Raw genomic sequence first — 16,597 nt, 5'->3', positions numbered from 1 at the left:
ACTTAACGCCGCTCCTGCGACCGACCCCCCCACCCCCGCAAAAAAAAGTGTGTTTGTACATGTTGTGCCGCTGGAGCGTTTCCCGGCTGAATTACCGTTTCATGCTAATTACGACATCGGTCTGCAACAATCGGTAACTAACACTTCGACGTCTTGATCTCCGCTTGAAGTCTGAAGACTAACATCCTGACATGGTTTCTATACATTATGCATCAGTGTGAAGAAAAAGCCTTCAATGTCACCTTCGAAAGGTGGCGAACAGATTCAATTAGGTGGAGCGGTAACACCGAAGAGGAGCGCGAGCAGAGGCGCAGCGCCGTCTTTTCAAGTGAAAACGTGTGAAAACACACAATTAACACTGAAAAAATTATTTCGGCTAAATTTGGAAATTACTTTCAAACTGTAATTCCTGAAGCTCGTCTCCATCGAAACTTGCAGCGTGGGTTTCTGTCTCTACTTAGACCTGCAGGGACTAATTGGTATAATTCAGCATCACGATGAGACTGGAGATTTATGATTATTAGAGGTGATCATTGTATAATATTTGCATTACTTGCTGAATTGCACATCACACAAAGCAGCTGCTTTTGTGCTCGCAGCAGGCTTTCATAAATCATAGCGAGGGGGCAAGCATAAGAAATTCATCTCATGACCTTATTCAAGGTTAGCAGGTACAGGCTGACTGATGGGCTGCTCCGTGTTCGGTGACTCTACCTGTCAGAGATGTACTGGAAACCATCACTGTAATAGAAACTCTCGCACGCTATCCTTTAAAATGAGCTGCCTGCCATTCCTCCTTTCGGACTTTCCTTTCTCATCAAAATGAAATTACACACACAGTTTCAGTGTCCATTTTGGGAATGTCCTCCTTTGCATGTAGCTCTGCAGGGATGTTGTCTTGTTTTGACAGGCAGGGGGTGAGACGTGATGGAAATGGATGACGACAGTTGGCTGTGATGCATAACTGACCTCGGGAGGCTTACTACAGCTCACCTTTAAATCCTCCATCCTTCCTTCTTTACCGTGTTGAGTGGCAAATTCTCTGCTTAATGGCCAACCTTGTCATCGTGAGTCCAATATAACCACTAATAAAAAGACCCACCGACAACCTTTACATGACCTTCAGATTGCCAGACGCGTTGTGTATCTACCACATACAGTATCAGTGGAGCAGGGGACACAAGGAAAGCATCAGCGAGAGCGCCTGGTGTACGCAAACAGCGTCATCTTACAACCGACCACACCAGAGTACACGTCAACATTGTCAAGACCAGGAAGTAGATCTCGCTGCAACAACATTGATAAACCTGAGCAGAGCCTAACAACAGAGGGGAGGAGGAGAAGAAGGAGACAGAGACTGGGGAGCAGACACACAGGATATGATGTTATCAGCAGCTTTTTAATAACCTTTAAAGGGATAGTTCTGATTATTATTTGAAGAGGGGTTGAATGAAGTGCCTCACCACAGCGTAGTAACTGCAGTAGATTTGAGGTGTCATGCTCCTAATTTGGAGAGTTAGGACACAGAAGCTGAGCAATGAACGTCTGTGGACTGGGCGAGCAGTATTTAAGCCATGTTTAAAAAGTAAAAGCTATAGTTATGCTGTCAGATGACTCAGCACTGTGAGAGCAAAGGGAAACTGCCGTGGAAAGTGGAGGCCAAGCTGGACCCTGAGACGGAGCTGAAGATGTGTGAGCTGTCAGCCCAGGTCCACAGACCTGCAGAACTGACTGAGTGGGACTTGGTTGGATGCCAGTGCCTCACATCCAGTCTGCATCACTATCCCTGCCTGGCTGGATGCACGTGTCTTTTACGAACAGGCACCACTTTTGAAATCTTTACTTGAACGAAGTTTCGCTGCTCTGCTGACACAAGCAGCTGATCTGCAGCTGTGACATAATACAGTGAGAGTGGAATGTGGGCTTAGGTATAAGAACAGGGAAGTTGAGCAGTTAAGAAAATGTACCACCAAAGGAAAGTTTGGGTTGGTAGCAAAACAAGTGATAATATTACAAATAAAATGTGCACTTTAACTTATTTTGTCTTTTTTCATCCACTGGGCCAATCACTTTTCAGCTGGAGCCCCGCCCTTGATACAACCCCACTTTACTGCGATGCCCACTTTCCTGGGGTTGTGTCACTGAACTGTCCCTTTAATCAGCCTTGAATCAGGATGCATTTAAAGCTAATGCAGCAGTTTGTGGTAGCAAAGGTATTCTTACCTCTTGAAGGTACTTGATGGCGTCGACGTGTCTGCAAAACAAGAACAGAAAACCGAAAGATTTACCCATTAGTTAAGAGGGAAATTACAACCTTCTGCAAAACTACATTAATCTTACAAGTCTCATTAGATTATCTAAATTATGCATGGTGAGGAAACTACATCAAAGCAGTGGTTAATTGTGGAGCAGTGTCAAGGGCAACGTTTAATAAGTTTCAACAGACACGTTTGTAAGTGGCTGTCGGTTACTGTACAGGCATTAGCTCGGGAGCAGGAGAGATATGGTCGGAAGGAATGGGAGAGAAGACAAAGCGGCAAAAAATGAGAACCATCTGATTTGGATGCAGCGTGTTGGTGTGCGATGACATGCAGGAGAGCAGTGCAAATGGGGGAATTCCTCGGGTGCAGATGCTCACAATCTCTCGGAGTCGACGAGCTCCTTGGCGACGTAGAACGCTCGGGATCGGCCATCAATCTGCGTGACAAGGAGGGAGAACGGTGGGAGATGAATGAACACAGCTAATGTTTAAAGGGTCTCTGTGGGCACTTACTGCTCTCAAACATTAATAGGAACTGCTATGTAGCAGCCAGGGAGAGTGGCGAAAAAGCAAATTCACTTTCTTTTATATTCCTGCTGTCAAAATAAGACTGATTATTTCATTACAGTGCAGCGCAGACATGAAGCCTCTCTCACATGCGGGACTTTTAAATTTAGATGCATTATGGATGAGCGGCTATGTGTGAGGTGACAACAATGCTGCCCATTGATTTAGAGGCTAATCACAGGGTCTCAAAACATCCAAGCCAAAACATAACACTGAAGCCATTTAGCTTTTTTTTTTTTTTTTTACTGGCAATGCTCCTGTGTTATTTTTTCCTCTGTGGTGCATTTCACAAATACTAAATGAAAGGAACTGATCCTCATTTCCTCGAAATAACAACCAAAACACGCTAAACGAAACTGTTCCTGAGGCCAACTTAAATCTATCTGCTCCTCTTCCTCTATGTGTTTTCTTCAGTTTATTGTGTTTCTCCTTTGAAGACACCCTAAACAAGGAAATGCACGTCACATGACAGGAGCAGGGGTCTGATGTTATTGTGGCAGCAGCAGGACGGGTGGGGTCCGTATCTGAGCCACGGTAAAATGGCTGTGTTTTACTGTACGGAATTCTGGGGGGGAGGGTCGAGGCGAAACAGTACGACAGTGAATTAGGGGGAAATGGTCATATGTATTAGTGTCACATGGATCAAGACCTGTATATGTATCACAATATAAGCAAGTCTGTCCTTTTGTTTTATGGTATGTTCTCATTTTTATTCAAATCTGCAGGTTCATGTCTCAAAATATGAGGTCAATCAATACAATTAAACCATTCAACGGACTATTCAATCATGTTTTTGCTCATTATCTTACTTTGATGGATCAGACAAATGAAACTATCTACCTTGATTTGGTTGATCTCACCTGTCGGTCATAACTCTGCTCCGCCACCCCCTCCTCTTCCTCTGAGGTACGGCCGTGGTCCTCATCCCCAGACAGCCCAGCAGAGACGGAGTTCATTGGGAAAGGCTCGGTGTAGGCACTGCCAAGGAGAGAGTGGACGGTGTGAATACAGCAAAACAGCACTGGCACTTATACGCATATTCAATAGTATAACAGCACACATACATATACAATGCAATCATGATAAAGGTCCCTGAAAGTCTCTTCAAGTGGGAATACAGGGCAGAGAGAGAGGACACACAAATTCCAAATAGCACATTTCCAGTTATAAGCCATTACTTGTGTACTTTATTTATAGCAGCATATTTTCAAAGCCCTGAGCAATATTCCAAATCCTCTGTTTATGTGCGTTTTTCCTTTTCCTGTGTGCGTCTCTGAACATTTAGATTCCCAGCATGGTGTTCTCCGGTGGCACCTTGTAATCCCTTTCCTGACTCGCTCTTCCCACAGATGGCACAGCTGTGTACGTACAGCCGTAATCCTTTTGTGCGCCGCCGCTGTACCTGAGGGGGGGGCACGCTGTAGGTCACTTCACATGTAATCCCTTTAAATGTTACCTGTGGTAATTATTAATGTCCTCTGGCCCATTAAGACCCATTCAGTGTGTTTGACCTAATTCACTGCCAGGAGGATAAATGGATAACAACACGTTTTGTGTGGGACTGCTACACAAGTGGAATCATTGTGCGGAAAATTAATCATCATGCAGAAATGGTGCATGAATGGAGAGACAATTCAAAATCACATGGACAATTTGTTGACTTAATTTCTGCTACAGTATGTAATGAGTAGGCTTCCAGTTACTGGAATGAAACATCGTATGATGCAAATTAAATGTAGTTAAAGATATTAAAAGAAAAACAAACCCCTTGGTATTTTACAATTGTTCAAAGGGCAATTTCATCTGGAGTTGCTTTGCATCCTGGTCATTGAACTTAATCCCTTTGTCCATTTTACAAAAAGATTTATACATTTCTACATGTCTACAGCCTACTTGTCTATTCCAACGTTCATTTTGAGGGGTTGATTGTTGAATATGATCATTTAAAAATAGATTCACTTGGTCACTTCGGAGAGAAATCTTGTGTCAGTTCATAATGTTTTACTGATCATCCAACCAAAACAGTATAAATATTTTTTTCCCCATGAAATACAAACAATTACTTTAGTATGTAAACTGATATACTTTGGGTTTTGGTCAAATGTATTCATTAATTATTTATTTATTTAATTTAGGAAGTTGTGATGGTGAGAGATTATGATGTTTACCTTTTTGTGGCATTTTACAAGCTAACAATTATTAAACTTAAAATAAATGGCTTATTAATCACTTATGAAAAGTATCATAAGTCATAATCTTATAGTTAGTAATCATAAGTTGCAGCCATATTCCTGTCAATTTGTCCTTGTGCAGTGGAAATCGTGTGATCTGCAATGCAATCATTTTTATTTCAATGCAATAATAATTCGTGCAAATAAAGAAAGTAATACACACACACACACACACACACACACACACACACACACACACACACACACACTTAATGAACGCTTGCTCTGGGGTGATAAACAGCCTCCTGTGTGTGCAAAGAGTAGACAACGATTGTAGGACCAAAGGTTAACAAAGTTACCCACTGGACTTCATCTCCATTCAGACATACAGTACTCTTGAGATTCACACCTCACCACACACACTCGCGCACACACAAACACACACACACACACACACACACACACACACACACACACACACACACACACACACACACACACACACACAGCAGCCGGGTTGGGTGGGCTGGAGAAAACACCTACAGCCCATTACTCATGGTTGACCTGAGAGTAGACAGGTCAGCCTGGTGTGGGCTGCTGGGCGATGTAGGGAAGTAAACCTTAGGAATGAGTTCAAAGAAGAATTTTCACTCTTTCGCTCTGATTTATTGTCCGAGCTTTCAATTGTCCGAGAGAAACTCTGCGCCGGGAATTCTCACCTTCACCTTTTCACCTCCAACCATAAACAGCACAATCTTGGAAAACAAACCTTTTGTTCTGTAAGGTCGTGACCTTACTTATAACGACAACCCCTTGTAAAAAAGAACGTAAAACTAAGAAAGCATTTGATCTAAATTTTTAGTGTAGTGTAATTTAATTAAAATCTTCTTGCACAGAAAATTGTAATAGTTGCTTATATTGGATTTGATTTCTTTACAAAATCTAGCGTATCAGTATGAGCAGAGGACACGGGGCCTCTGTAAAAAGACCTTTACAGCTCTAATCTCCTGTGGATTTGATGATGCCTTTTATATGCAATTTAATTGAGCTAAACATTGAGCATTGAAATATATATTAGCAGCAATCAGCCGTGCCTTTTTGTAATTATAACGACACTATTATAGCAAATAGGAGCAGATGAATAGGTTCATTAGATGTCTAACTATAGACGACGTTGATACTAATGGAAGGATCAAGAGGATGGGAGAAGGTTTTCATTGTTTGCTGCTTTTAGTGCATGATGATAAAACGTAGCCTGTGGCTGTTGTGCTGCTGCTGCTGCTATGACACAGTGAGATGAAGTGATTTGTGAAGATGCTGGTGCTCTGACTGCCGCAGCTTTGGTTAATAATAACCTCACATCACGTGAAAGGCTGTGACCCAGACACATACACTGTATCTTAAATGCAAAAAAGGCCTATTCACCTGTAATTAACCTGTGTTTTCCTGATGACTTTTTCATTTCACCCGCTACATTTCAACACAAATATCTGTATTCGACTCTTTACATTTTCAAAACAGGCTGGTTACTTTCCCCTTTAATGCATTTGAGGGAAACTATCTGTGTTTTAACACGTATCAAAAAGAAACAGACAAGAGAGGGAGACTCAACCGTGGAGAAGAGGTGTATACTGTACGTCTGTGACGAGGAGGAACAACATGGAAGAGAGTGAAGAATCAGCAAATGATGAAGAGGAGCAACAAAACATTCCCCATCCCTGGCCTTTTTTATAATTAAGAATATCTCATTCAATACATTGTCCTGTTTCCTCCTGGACAGAGTAATTGTTCTTCAGAGGGGAACCTTTTAGATTTTATACTTTGAGTAGCTTTCAGACTTTGTACCTACACTCTTACTTGAGTAAAAAGGTTAAATTAGTACTTGTCCCTTTACTGGAGTCGTTTTTGAGTATAGATTCTGTTCACTTTTGCCACCACTGACTGTACACACTCTCTGGTTTACATTCTTGCAGCAACAAAAACAGCCGACCTGGCATTCCTGACGGGACTACACCTCATCTTGTTGTTCAAGGGAGAGGTCTGGGAACCTCCACCCCACCACCCTGACCCCCCACTCCATCCTATCTGTCCTCCCCTGTCTCCACCTCTCCTGCCTCCCGCCAGAGTCCCACCCTCGTCCTGCATTTCCTGTAAACAGGCTGGTGGGAAGCTCCGAGGCCGGACGCTTCCTCCCCGGGGGATGACCTGGCAATGACCTCAGAGCGCCTGGCACCAGGCTTGGCGAGCCAAAACGACACGCCCTGTCCACCACCTCGCCACACAGCCACCACCCAGTACAACAATGTACTTAAGATGGCTCCCTCATCACTACTAACGCTAACATAACAGTGGGTGGAGGTGCTGTTTTAGAGGCCACGGCTTTGTATTCACGCTGGAGAGGTTCATGGTGGAATGTTTGACGTGAAAATGACGCAAAAGGTTAAATGTATTTCACTGATTACAACACAGAAATAGTATTTTCTTTCATGTGTAATATTACTATTCATTTAGCATCATATTATGTTCAATATCGTGTGCAATATTACATTACATGTCAACGGCATTTAGCGCCATGTATATTTTATCTTTTTATTTTATAACACAAATTTTAATTTTAATTTACACAGAAATTTTAATTCCAATTTTTAACACTTTATTACTTAAAACTTATTGTTTTATTCTATTCTACCTTATTGTATATTGTACTGTTGTTGAAATCTTGGAGAGAGATGGCTTTCCTTCAGGATTAATATCCTACCTGATCTTATCTTCTACCTTCTGCTATGTGTGCATGGAAAACAAGACACCTGCATCATTGCTGTAAGTTTAGCAGCAACCACTTCAAGTTGACACTAAGAGCAACTGATGTGCTCTGAGTTGCGCACAATCATTAATCGTGGGCTTTCTTTTCTTTCTCAACACTCATTTGTTGCTACATGGCGCCGAGGACAGTTCTGCTGACACAGCATGCTTAGCACCAGCCTCATTTTTTGATAACAGCGCAGAGCTGCGACTTAATGTGCATGCACATATGCACACTCACGCCTACAAACGAGCACCTTGGCTATGCTTGGGTTGAGTCATTAGGGGGAAATTTCTTTTCCCGTTGTACTTTGCGGAAGCCCGCTAATGAACATGTTTCTTTGCTTAGCCTGAATGCTTGTGCTGAAATGTCTTCTGAATGGTGCTTTACATTAATCACACACGGAGAAAAGCCCAGCCTGTGGCAAAGCAGCTTTGTAAGTTTGCTTTAAAATGCATGCCTGCTACTGTAGGCACGGTCCTTTTGTGTGCAGCGGTCTGAGGCCATTCAGTCATTTTCCTCGCCACAGAAATCCGCCGTTTCTCTTTAGATGTACAAACCACATTGGCTGTTGAATTTGTTCTCAATAAATCACTGCCGTCATCAGCCTGGCGATCTGGGACAGTGGCCATGTCAAGCTTTGAACAGAGTTTAGTGCGAGAGATGCACACACAAAGACAGGGACAAATTACTACACATGAGTTATTTTGGGGCACACACATATGCACTGGCACTCAAATAAACATAAAGACACTCCACAGAGAGGCCCTGGCAACAGACACGTCTCCAAGGGGGATGTGGTGAAAGCGAGGTGACAGGACAGATTGGTTCTTTGCCTCACTGGGAGCGGACTGAGACCATCTACCACACAATGAGCCATGTCGATATCATCACTGCGAGAAAAAGAGCCCTCACTGAGGGACCATTGTCTGGGAAATTGAAGGGGTTCAGATGTTGTGATTAAAAGTATAAATTCTTAAGTACACAGGGCATGAAATCATGTTACCTGGAGGTAACTGATCTTTAAATGTGTGAAAAAATATGAAATTGCATGCACTGCAAGCTGAGGCCATTTTACATAGGGGGAGATGGTTATAAAAGGCAGAAACTACAAAATAAAACATGCACGACATTACATTTAAACAAAGGACACCACGGAAAAAAAAAAACAAGCTGAGGTTGAAGCATTTTGCCCCAAGCTATCTGAAAGCCTTTAAGGGAGCTCTTGGTATTGACCCATCGCTTTGACTGCACACAGGCCATCAAAAACAACTTTTTTATTAAGTCTGGGGGAAGACTGTGGGCCTCAGTGGCTGGAGCTGTGGCACAGGCCAGGGTAATTTGGTACAGCTTGACCGGGGTGATTTCTCACTCTATCACACGCTGCTGTAAATCCTGTGACCCCTCCAGGGCCCAATGAAAGAGAAGCACTTGAGAGAGGGCTACTTTAATAAAAGCCTTCCTAAACTTAACCATAAGTGTCAGGTACAGGAGAGCAATTACACCGCAACTGCTCTTTCTCCCATCCTTGTTCTCACTTTCTCCTCCCCCTCTCATAGCGTGCCTTACCGCTCCACTCTTTGTTTTTTTTTTACTCTTCTGCTCCTTTTATTAACACATCCCCTCCCCTCTCTCACCTTTTTTTTCTCATCCGTCTCAGCTTCCGCGTGTTGAAAGAACTCCCCCACATACTTTCACTTTTAATTGCCGACCATAATTACTTTCTCTATGGTGAATAACCTGTGCGTAGTGAGCCACCCACATGCCATAACCTGTTCTATCACCTCAGACTTGCAAAGGAAGCAGTGGCACCAGATGTGACCCCTAAATCTTCCAAATGAAGAAACTCGAGTAAGCTCTCCCACATGCATTGTCCTGAGGCAGCAGCCTGCTCATCTCTCACTGAACCCTCTGCTCCGAGAGGCAGCCAGGTGATCCCCTGCTCATCTGAGGTGTGGTGTAAGAAAATCTATCAGCTGTTCAGAGGTCAAGATTACACCTGTGAGTGGTAAGGTCCAGGCCTAACAATTCAGATGAATGATGAAAGTCTCATCTCGACAAGAAACGGGAAATTTCAGGATGTGGTTGATTTCCAGAATTTCACATTAACTGAAACACCATATGGGATCATAAACAAAACATGTTAGGTTAATCATATTAAAGAGGTACAACATATGGGTTTTAAATGCATCTTAATCAGCCAATTGATAATTGTTTAATCAATTATTGATTTATGGTTGTGGTTTATGGTTTTCCCAGAGTCCATGGGGGCTTCTTCAAATAATAAAAGCCAAAACATTATTTCTTTTGAGGGGGTTGTGCCAATGCCAGTAGACAGTTAGATAATTCTAGATGATTAAATAATTCAATAATTCATCAATGGTAAAAAAAAACAGTTGCCTCTTCATTTTGCTGATATTTAATACACAAATGTTTCCAAACCTGGTCACATAAAACCATAGTATCAGAATGGCTAATGTGATAACTTACTGTGTGTGCCGATGTAAGTTGTGTGACTCAACGCTTTTTAATATATACTTGAGATGATAAAAAATTATTGTATTCATTATGAAGGGTTACTGTACCTTTCAGTGTCATCTTTCAATGTCTGGGCTTTGCTGTCAATCCCAGGGAAACTGTTCATATCCACATAGCCATCGTTTTCATTGCAGGCAACTGTTGCGCGGTTTGGATCCTCAAAAAACTCTGTCACAGTGTGGGATCTGGTGGGCCTGGTTGGGATCTGGATGTTCTCATAGTCTGAGCTCAATGCTGGGATGTTTTCATAGTCTGAGGTGTCTGCACTGGGAAAGGAGATGGAGCGCGGTTTAGTCAAAGGCAGAGGCATCAATGAGCGGCGAGAACGCTCCTCAAAGGACTCCACTCTGGAGACGCCCCTGCCATAAGCCTTGAGGTCACCTTTCCTCCTCTGGTGGACATTGTCAAGTACAAAGCTGGACGGCAGGTCTGAAGGACGCTGATGTGGGTTCACTAGGCGGGACTGGAGCTGAGGTGAGCTGCCAGTGCTCCTACGGTCCAGCTCTATAATTCTTGCTGGGCCGTGGTGGCTGGATTCAGAGGAGGAACGTGAAGAGCGAACACTTCCATCACTGAATCCCTTCGAATCTGACTTCCTCTTGAACTTCAGTGCCAGAAAACGTTTAAAGGAGGACGTCTTCTTCTTAGGTAGGTCACTGGGTTCATGTTGGATCAGCAGGGATGGGGAACTCTTGGTGACTGGTCTTTTAGCAATGTATGCCAGCTCAAATGGTGGTGGGATGTCCACTAGAGAGGTTGGTGTTGAAACCCCACTGGACGATTGATGGCTACGCTGGGAGAAGCTTCCAGAAGAGGTTATGACACATGGGAGGGAGAGGGTATCATCTCTCCTCCTCATCCTGATCTCATCCTTCAGCGACTGTTTGAACCCTGTTGGGGAAGTCAAGGACAATTCTGCACCCTCTGCAGACCGAGAGTATAACAAGAAGCGGCGGGAGTTCCTTGAAGGGATCACAGCGTTGACCCCTGGCTGCCGTGAATGGTTGAGCGGTTCACCGTTCTTATCTAAGGCCACTGTACAGTAGTCATGAGTCTGGTACTCTGTCCCGGTCTCTTCTGGTACAGTTTCGGGGACATAGCCTGAAATTTTACCAGAATAAGAGCGAGATCGTGTGACGATGGTTTTCCTATCCAATGTTACGAAGTTCTCCCCTTCTGAGTCAAACCCAGCCTCTTCGTAAATATGCTCCTCACTCTCGGAGTCTGTGTTTTCATAGTAAGGCACAATATGGCAGTCCAGTTCCTCAATGTCTTCTTCAAAGGCTTCAGTTGTGTGGGCGAACACCACTCTGTTGGTGAGCTCTGGGGTGCGACCTAGGTCAAGGTCTGTTGGCACTGTTATGTTGCACAATCTAAGGCGAGGCTGACAGCTTTTTCTCTGGTCGTGATAGGCCTGGTCTCGTTTGGCCGTTCTCTCTTTCGCACTTTTTCCTTTGATGTGTTTCTTTTCCTGTTCTTCCTCTTCATCATCGTCGTCGCCTATCTCCACATAATCCTCCGATGAGACACACTCCAGCTGCTCGATGTCATCCCCTTTGGGACAGAGAGAATCGTCAATGTCTGCATACTCATCTGCTGACTCGCTCTCTTTTGCTTTTTCTTTGTGCTCATTTGACAGCTCTGTGCCCTCCTCCGTCTCGCCCTCTTCTGAGAGGGCCTGCTTATCCTTTAGCTTGTCCACATCATCTGATGACACATAATAAGGTTCCTGGTTAGAAGCAGCTGGAGTTTGCAGTTCACTTGAAGGTTTGTCATCAGTATCATCCTGACTCCACTCGGGGTCAGCAGTGCCTGTCATATCTCCCGGGACAGCTCCGATCATTGAATAAGGCCCAAACACATCCTCTGTGCTGGATGTGAATCGAAAACAGCCGGAAAGATCTTTTGTGGCCCGTTCGGGTTGCCATACCTCTGTTTCAGCTGGGTCACATGACTCACATGTATCACTGGCATCATCCGTGGGGCCAATCACATCGTAGGGATACTCCTCGGTTAATGTTGGAAGCACGCAGAATCCAAATGCAAATCCTCCAGCTTCCAGCTCAGTCTTGTCGGGGAGTAAGTCTAAATAGTCCTCACTTCCAACATCACTGTCCTTATCACTCTGACCTTGTGTCTGATCAGGGGTTTGCTCGTCTACACGTTCATCAGAGAGTCCTGTCGAATCACAGCATATGTCTATCTTTTCACTAAAACTCTCTATCTCCTCTTCCTCCTCCTCTAAATCTTCATCCTCTGTTTCAGTCAGAAGAAGTGAAGGCGTTGATGTTGTGTCATCGTCGGTGTGATCGCCACCTTCAGGCGTGCTCAAGTCAATGTCAGTGTTTTCTTCTTCAGTAGTGTCGACAGCAGAAACATCGTCTCCTTTGACTGTTTCCTCAGAGCCTATACTGTCTACATCACCATCATTATCTAATATGTCTGCTTCTTTCTCCGTTCCTTCACTCTCTCCTTCGTCCTCTGTATTATTTTCTCCGTTGCCATTAGCCTCACTTTCCTGTTCTTTGTCCTGATTCTCCTCGACCATCTCACTGAGCTCTTCAGTTTCCCCATCAGAGTGGGGCCGGTCTCCGTTACTGAGGCTCTGTTGAGGGCAGGACTCTCCCTGTTGGCAAGGGTCATAGAGGGGTGTTGGCTTGGGGGCGACAGGAGGTTTTGGACCACGGAAATGGGGACACGGCCTGGACATCAGCTTGGACTGTACTTTGATGGTCAGATGACTGCGGATCTTTGTCTGAGGGACTTGCAGTGGATTTTGAAAATCTGCAACAAGGAGAGTGAAAGATCATTTAAAAGCTGTAAAACCACACCAAAATAACATTTCCATGTGAACCATGTTTCTGTGTAGAATACAAAGAGGAAGGCCAGACCTGCACAGCAGTCAGTGACATACAGAAAGCCGCAGGGGACATTATCAGCAGGAAAAACAACAGAGTCACAGGGTACTTACAGGAGGAACAATAACATCACCCTGTCTGGGGAAATGACACGTAGGCTGTTCTCTTATAACAGGGTCGGATAAACAACCGATCATGGTTTTAAAGCTAATTTCAGAATCTTTCCACAGATTGAAATGGAAACATAAGGGATGATTAGGGCACGTATTTTCCTAATTTTGACACTGTGCAGAAAAACTTAGTTTTAATCTAGACTATACAGCAACCTACTGATTCCACAAACATCTGTCTGTGTCTGTCTGTCAGTGGAATGCATATCCTGCAAACTGTTCATCTTATTGGCCTCATATTTGACATGTCTATCGTAAATTTCCAGAGGAAGTACAGTGCCAAGTTCTGTGCGATTTGACTATAAAATCTTCATTGCAGATAAGCCAGGTTGGATGATCACTTACTTCACTCTGCACAATGTTAAGGAATAATTCTAAAGCAGCTACGGAGCATTAACACAGGACAAGAGAACAGACCATTCCAAAACAGGAATGTTAAGAACGTACACTGCACTAGTTAGTTTAAAACCTCTGAAGTCATTAAAGACCACTGCCTACAAAATATGGAATTGTCACGAGACACACCCACACTTAACAAAGTGTGTACACCCCTTGGGTCTTCCTGTTATTTAGTACCTGGCCTGACGCACATCCTATTAAACCCTCTGTGCACTTTGGCTATCTCTGAGTGATTTCACTCTCGCCTATCTCGTTGTCTCTCTGGACATCAGTCTGAATTGTCTTTTCTGAGAATCTGTCATTCATTCTGCCCACTCTGACAGGTACATATTTTTTTCTCTGTGAATGTCACCACAGTCCGTGCTCCTCCAGCAGGGCCCGCTAACAGGACTCCACACAGGATGTCAGAAGGGGGAAGGACATTAGCAGCATGGCCCCTCATCACTCCTCCATGAACCTCTCCAGGAGCACACATTTTTCACAACACAAATGGACTTCCTTCTTGTCATTCTTCCCCGAATTCTCACGAAGCACTCTCACACTGCCTGATGCAGACGCACACACACACACACACACACGCACACACACTCACACTCACTCACAAACACACGCACACACACCACACACACACACACACACACACACACACACACACACACACACACACACACACACACACACACACACACACACACACTCTCTCTCTCTCTCTCTCTCACACACACACACACACACACACTCACACACACACACACACACACACACACACTCACACTCACACACACACACACACACTCACACACACACACACACACACACACACACACACACACACACACACACACACTCACACACAGAAACACACACTCTCTCTCTCTCTCTCACACACACACACACACACACACACACACACACACACACACACACACACACACACACTCACACTCACACTCACAAACAAACACACACACACACACACACACACACACACACACACACTCACACTCACAAACACTCACAAACACAAACACACACACACACAAACACACACACTCACACACACACTCATACACATAAACACACACAGACACACACTCTTCTCTCTCTCTCTCTCTCTCTCTCTCACACACACACACACACACACACACACACACACACACACACACACACTCTGTCGTTGTCTCTCACACACAAACACACACACAAACACACACACACACACACACACACACACACACTCTTTTTTGCGGGGGAAAGGTCTTATTGAGTGTGTCAAAGAACAATAAAACTGGGAGAGCAAACAAGGGTCCCGCTCTGACAGAACACCCAGCTGCAAACAACAGGATATGAATTATGCAACAAGAATTCAATTAAAACAAATGTTTCTAAAACAAAGGAAGAGATACACACTGGGACCTTGGCTGTGCAAAAACTCCAGGATATGATTTCAGACCGTGTCCTCAAATGTCACCTGTCAAATCTAAAGAGAAAACTGCGGACAAAAATTGGATTCAATTATTGAGAAAAATTACTCTCTTTGAAACATAATACAAGAAATCCCAAAAGAAAACCATCTCTCAACTCCTTTGTTTTGAGAAATAATAAATATGCAGTACACTTGACTAGACAGGTGACCTTCTGTATTGAACAATGGGGCTTGTCTGCTTTTAACAGATTATAATCCCCAAACCGACCCAAACACTAATAATAGAACAGAACTTCTTTCAAAACCATGCACATTTTAACATTTCATTAACATTAAACACTTTACCACTGCAAACCCTCACTTAAAGAAACTGAAACCCATGCAAATCTAAAACTCTCCATAAAAAGTATTCTGATCAGGAAAAATCTGCTAAATTATTTTGATGAACATTTCAGCAGTTCAACCAATCTATAGTCGTGTCAGTACTTAACTATCAATGAAATAACTGGCATCAAACACTACGACACACTGCACCAGGCTGTGCTGGATAAAAATTGGCATTTGCATGTTAAATATGTTGAAAATGAACCGGTGACAGGTTTTCAGACAGAAATGTCACGAATTAACTCAAACACGTTGGTGAGTCCCACTGTCTTCTGGTGTAAAACATTTAAAAAGTTTTCTTTTTTCTGAGCTTCTCAAAACGAACATTCGCCACCAACCTGCGTTCATCGTGGGAAATCATCATCCACGGGATCCGACACTTCTCCTCATGGTTCCCTCTCGCAGCGTCCCTCCGACTGACGTGGGGACTTAATCCAAACCCACTGCGGGAGAAATCAAGTTGCAGCGGGAGAGTTGAAGAACATTCCTTTTTTCTTTTCTTTAGAATGAGAAGAAGACGCGTGTGTTTCTGCAGAGTGGGAGCAGCGGAGCTCTGAGGCGGCGTGTATCTCCAGTGCGGATGCGACATGAGACTGGTGCGCTCCTGTGTGGAAACGGGAGGTGCTGCTGGGCGCTTCCTGAGGCTGGACTACAGGAGACAGCGCGGACCACAGTCACTCTCTGTGTGTTCTAAGTGTTTGCAATGCACATCGCTGCAGCTCAGATATCGCACTGTCTGCCAGCATCAGTGGAGGACTGTACTGTTCGTGTTTTGGTTCTGGACGCTGCTCCACAGATGCGCACCGGTGCCATGAACTGATTTAGAGGCAAAGGGCAAGGCTGCATGAATAAGAATAAGACCAAACCCACTCAGTTTGGGAGATTCCTGCTACAAATATATGGCACAGCCCATTAACTGTGTTTTACTGGGTTCACTGACATCTGATTACATCCCTGAAATCTGCAGCTACTGTCTCTGTACAAATCATTTTCTTAAATTGCATCTGCTCTTCTTCTGCTG

At 44.0% G+C, this 16,597-nt stretch overlaps 1 protein-coding gene across 2 annotated transcripts in view; it reads right to left on the bottom strand.

Annotated features, from left to right (window-relative positions):
* fgd5a (FYVE, RhoGEF and PH domain containing 5a) overlaps positions 1–16,150 on the bottom strand; it is a 33,971-nt gene extending 17,821 nt beyond the window's left edge. For both annotated transcript variants that reach the window (XM_061070223.1, XM_061070224.1), the window contains exons 1-5: positions 15,915–16,150; positions 10,387–13,123; positions 3,688–3,805; positions 2,639–2,697; positions 2,224–2,254 (exon numbers count right to left, since the gene is read on the bottom strand). In XM_061070223.1, coding sequence (XP_060926206.1) covers positions 2,224–2,254; positions 2,639–2,697; positions 3,688–3,805; positions 10,387–13,123; positions 15,915–15,924 — 2,955 coding nt within the window. In that variant the 5' untranslated portion in view covers positions 15,925–16,150. The remainder of the gene's footprint in view (positions 1–2,223; positions 2,255–2,638; positions 2,698–3,687; positions 3,806–10,386; positions 13,124–15,914) is intronic.
* Positions 16,151–16,597: the final 447 nt, after the last annotated feature.

Source organism: Limanda limanda, chromosome 4 (genome assembly GCF_963576545.1).
Source record: "Limanda limanda chromosome 4, fLimLim1.1, whole genome shotgun sequence".
Lineage (NCBI taxonomy): Eukaryota > Metazoa > Chordata > Actinopteri > Pleuronectiformes > Pleuronectidae > Limanda > Limanda limanda.
This window is presented reverse-complemented; position numbering and strand designations above follow the sequence as displayed.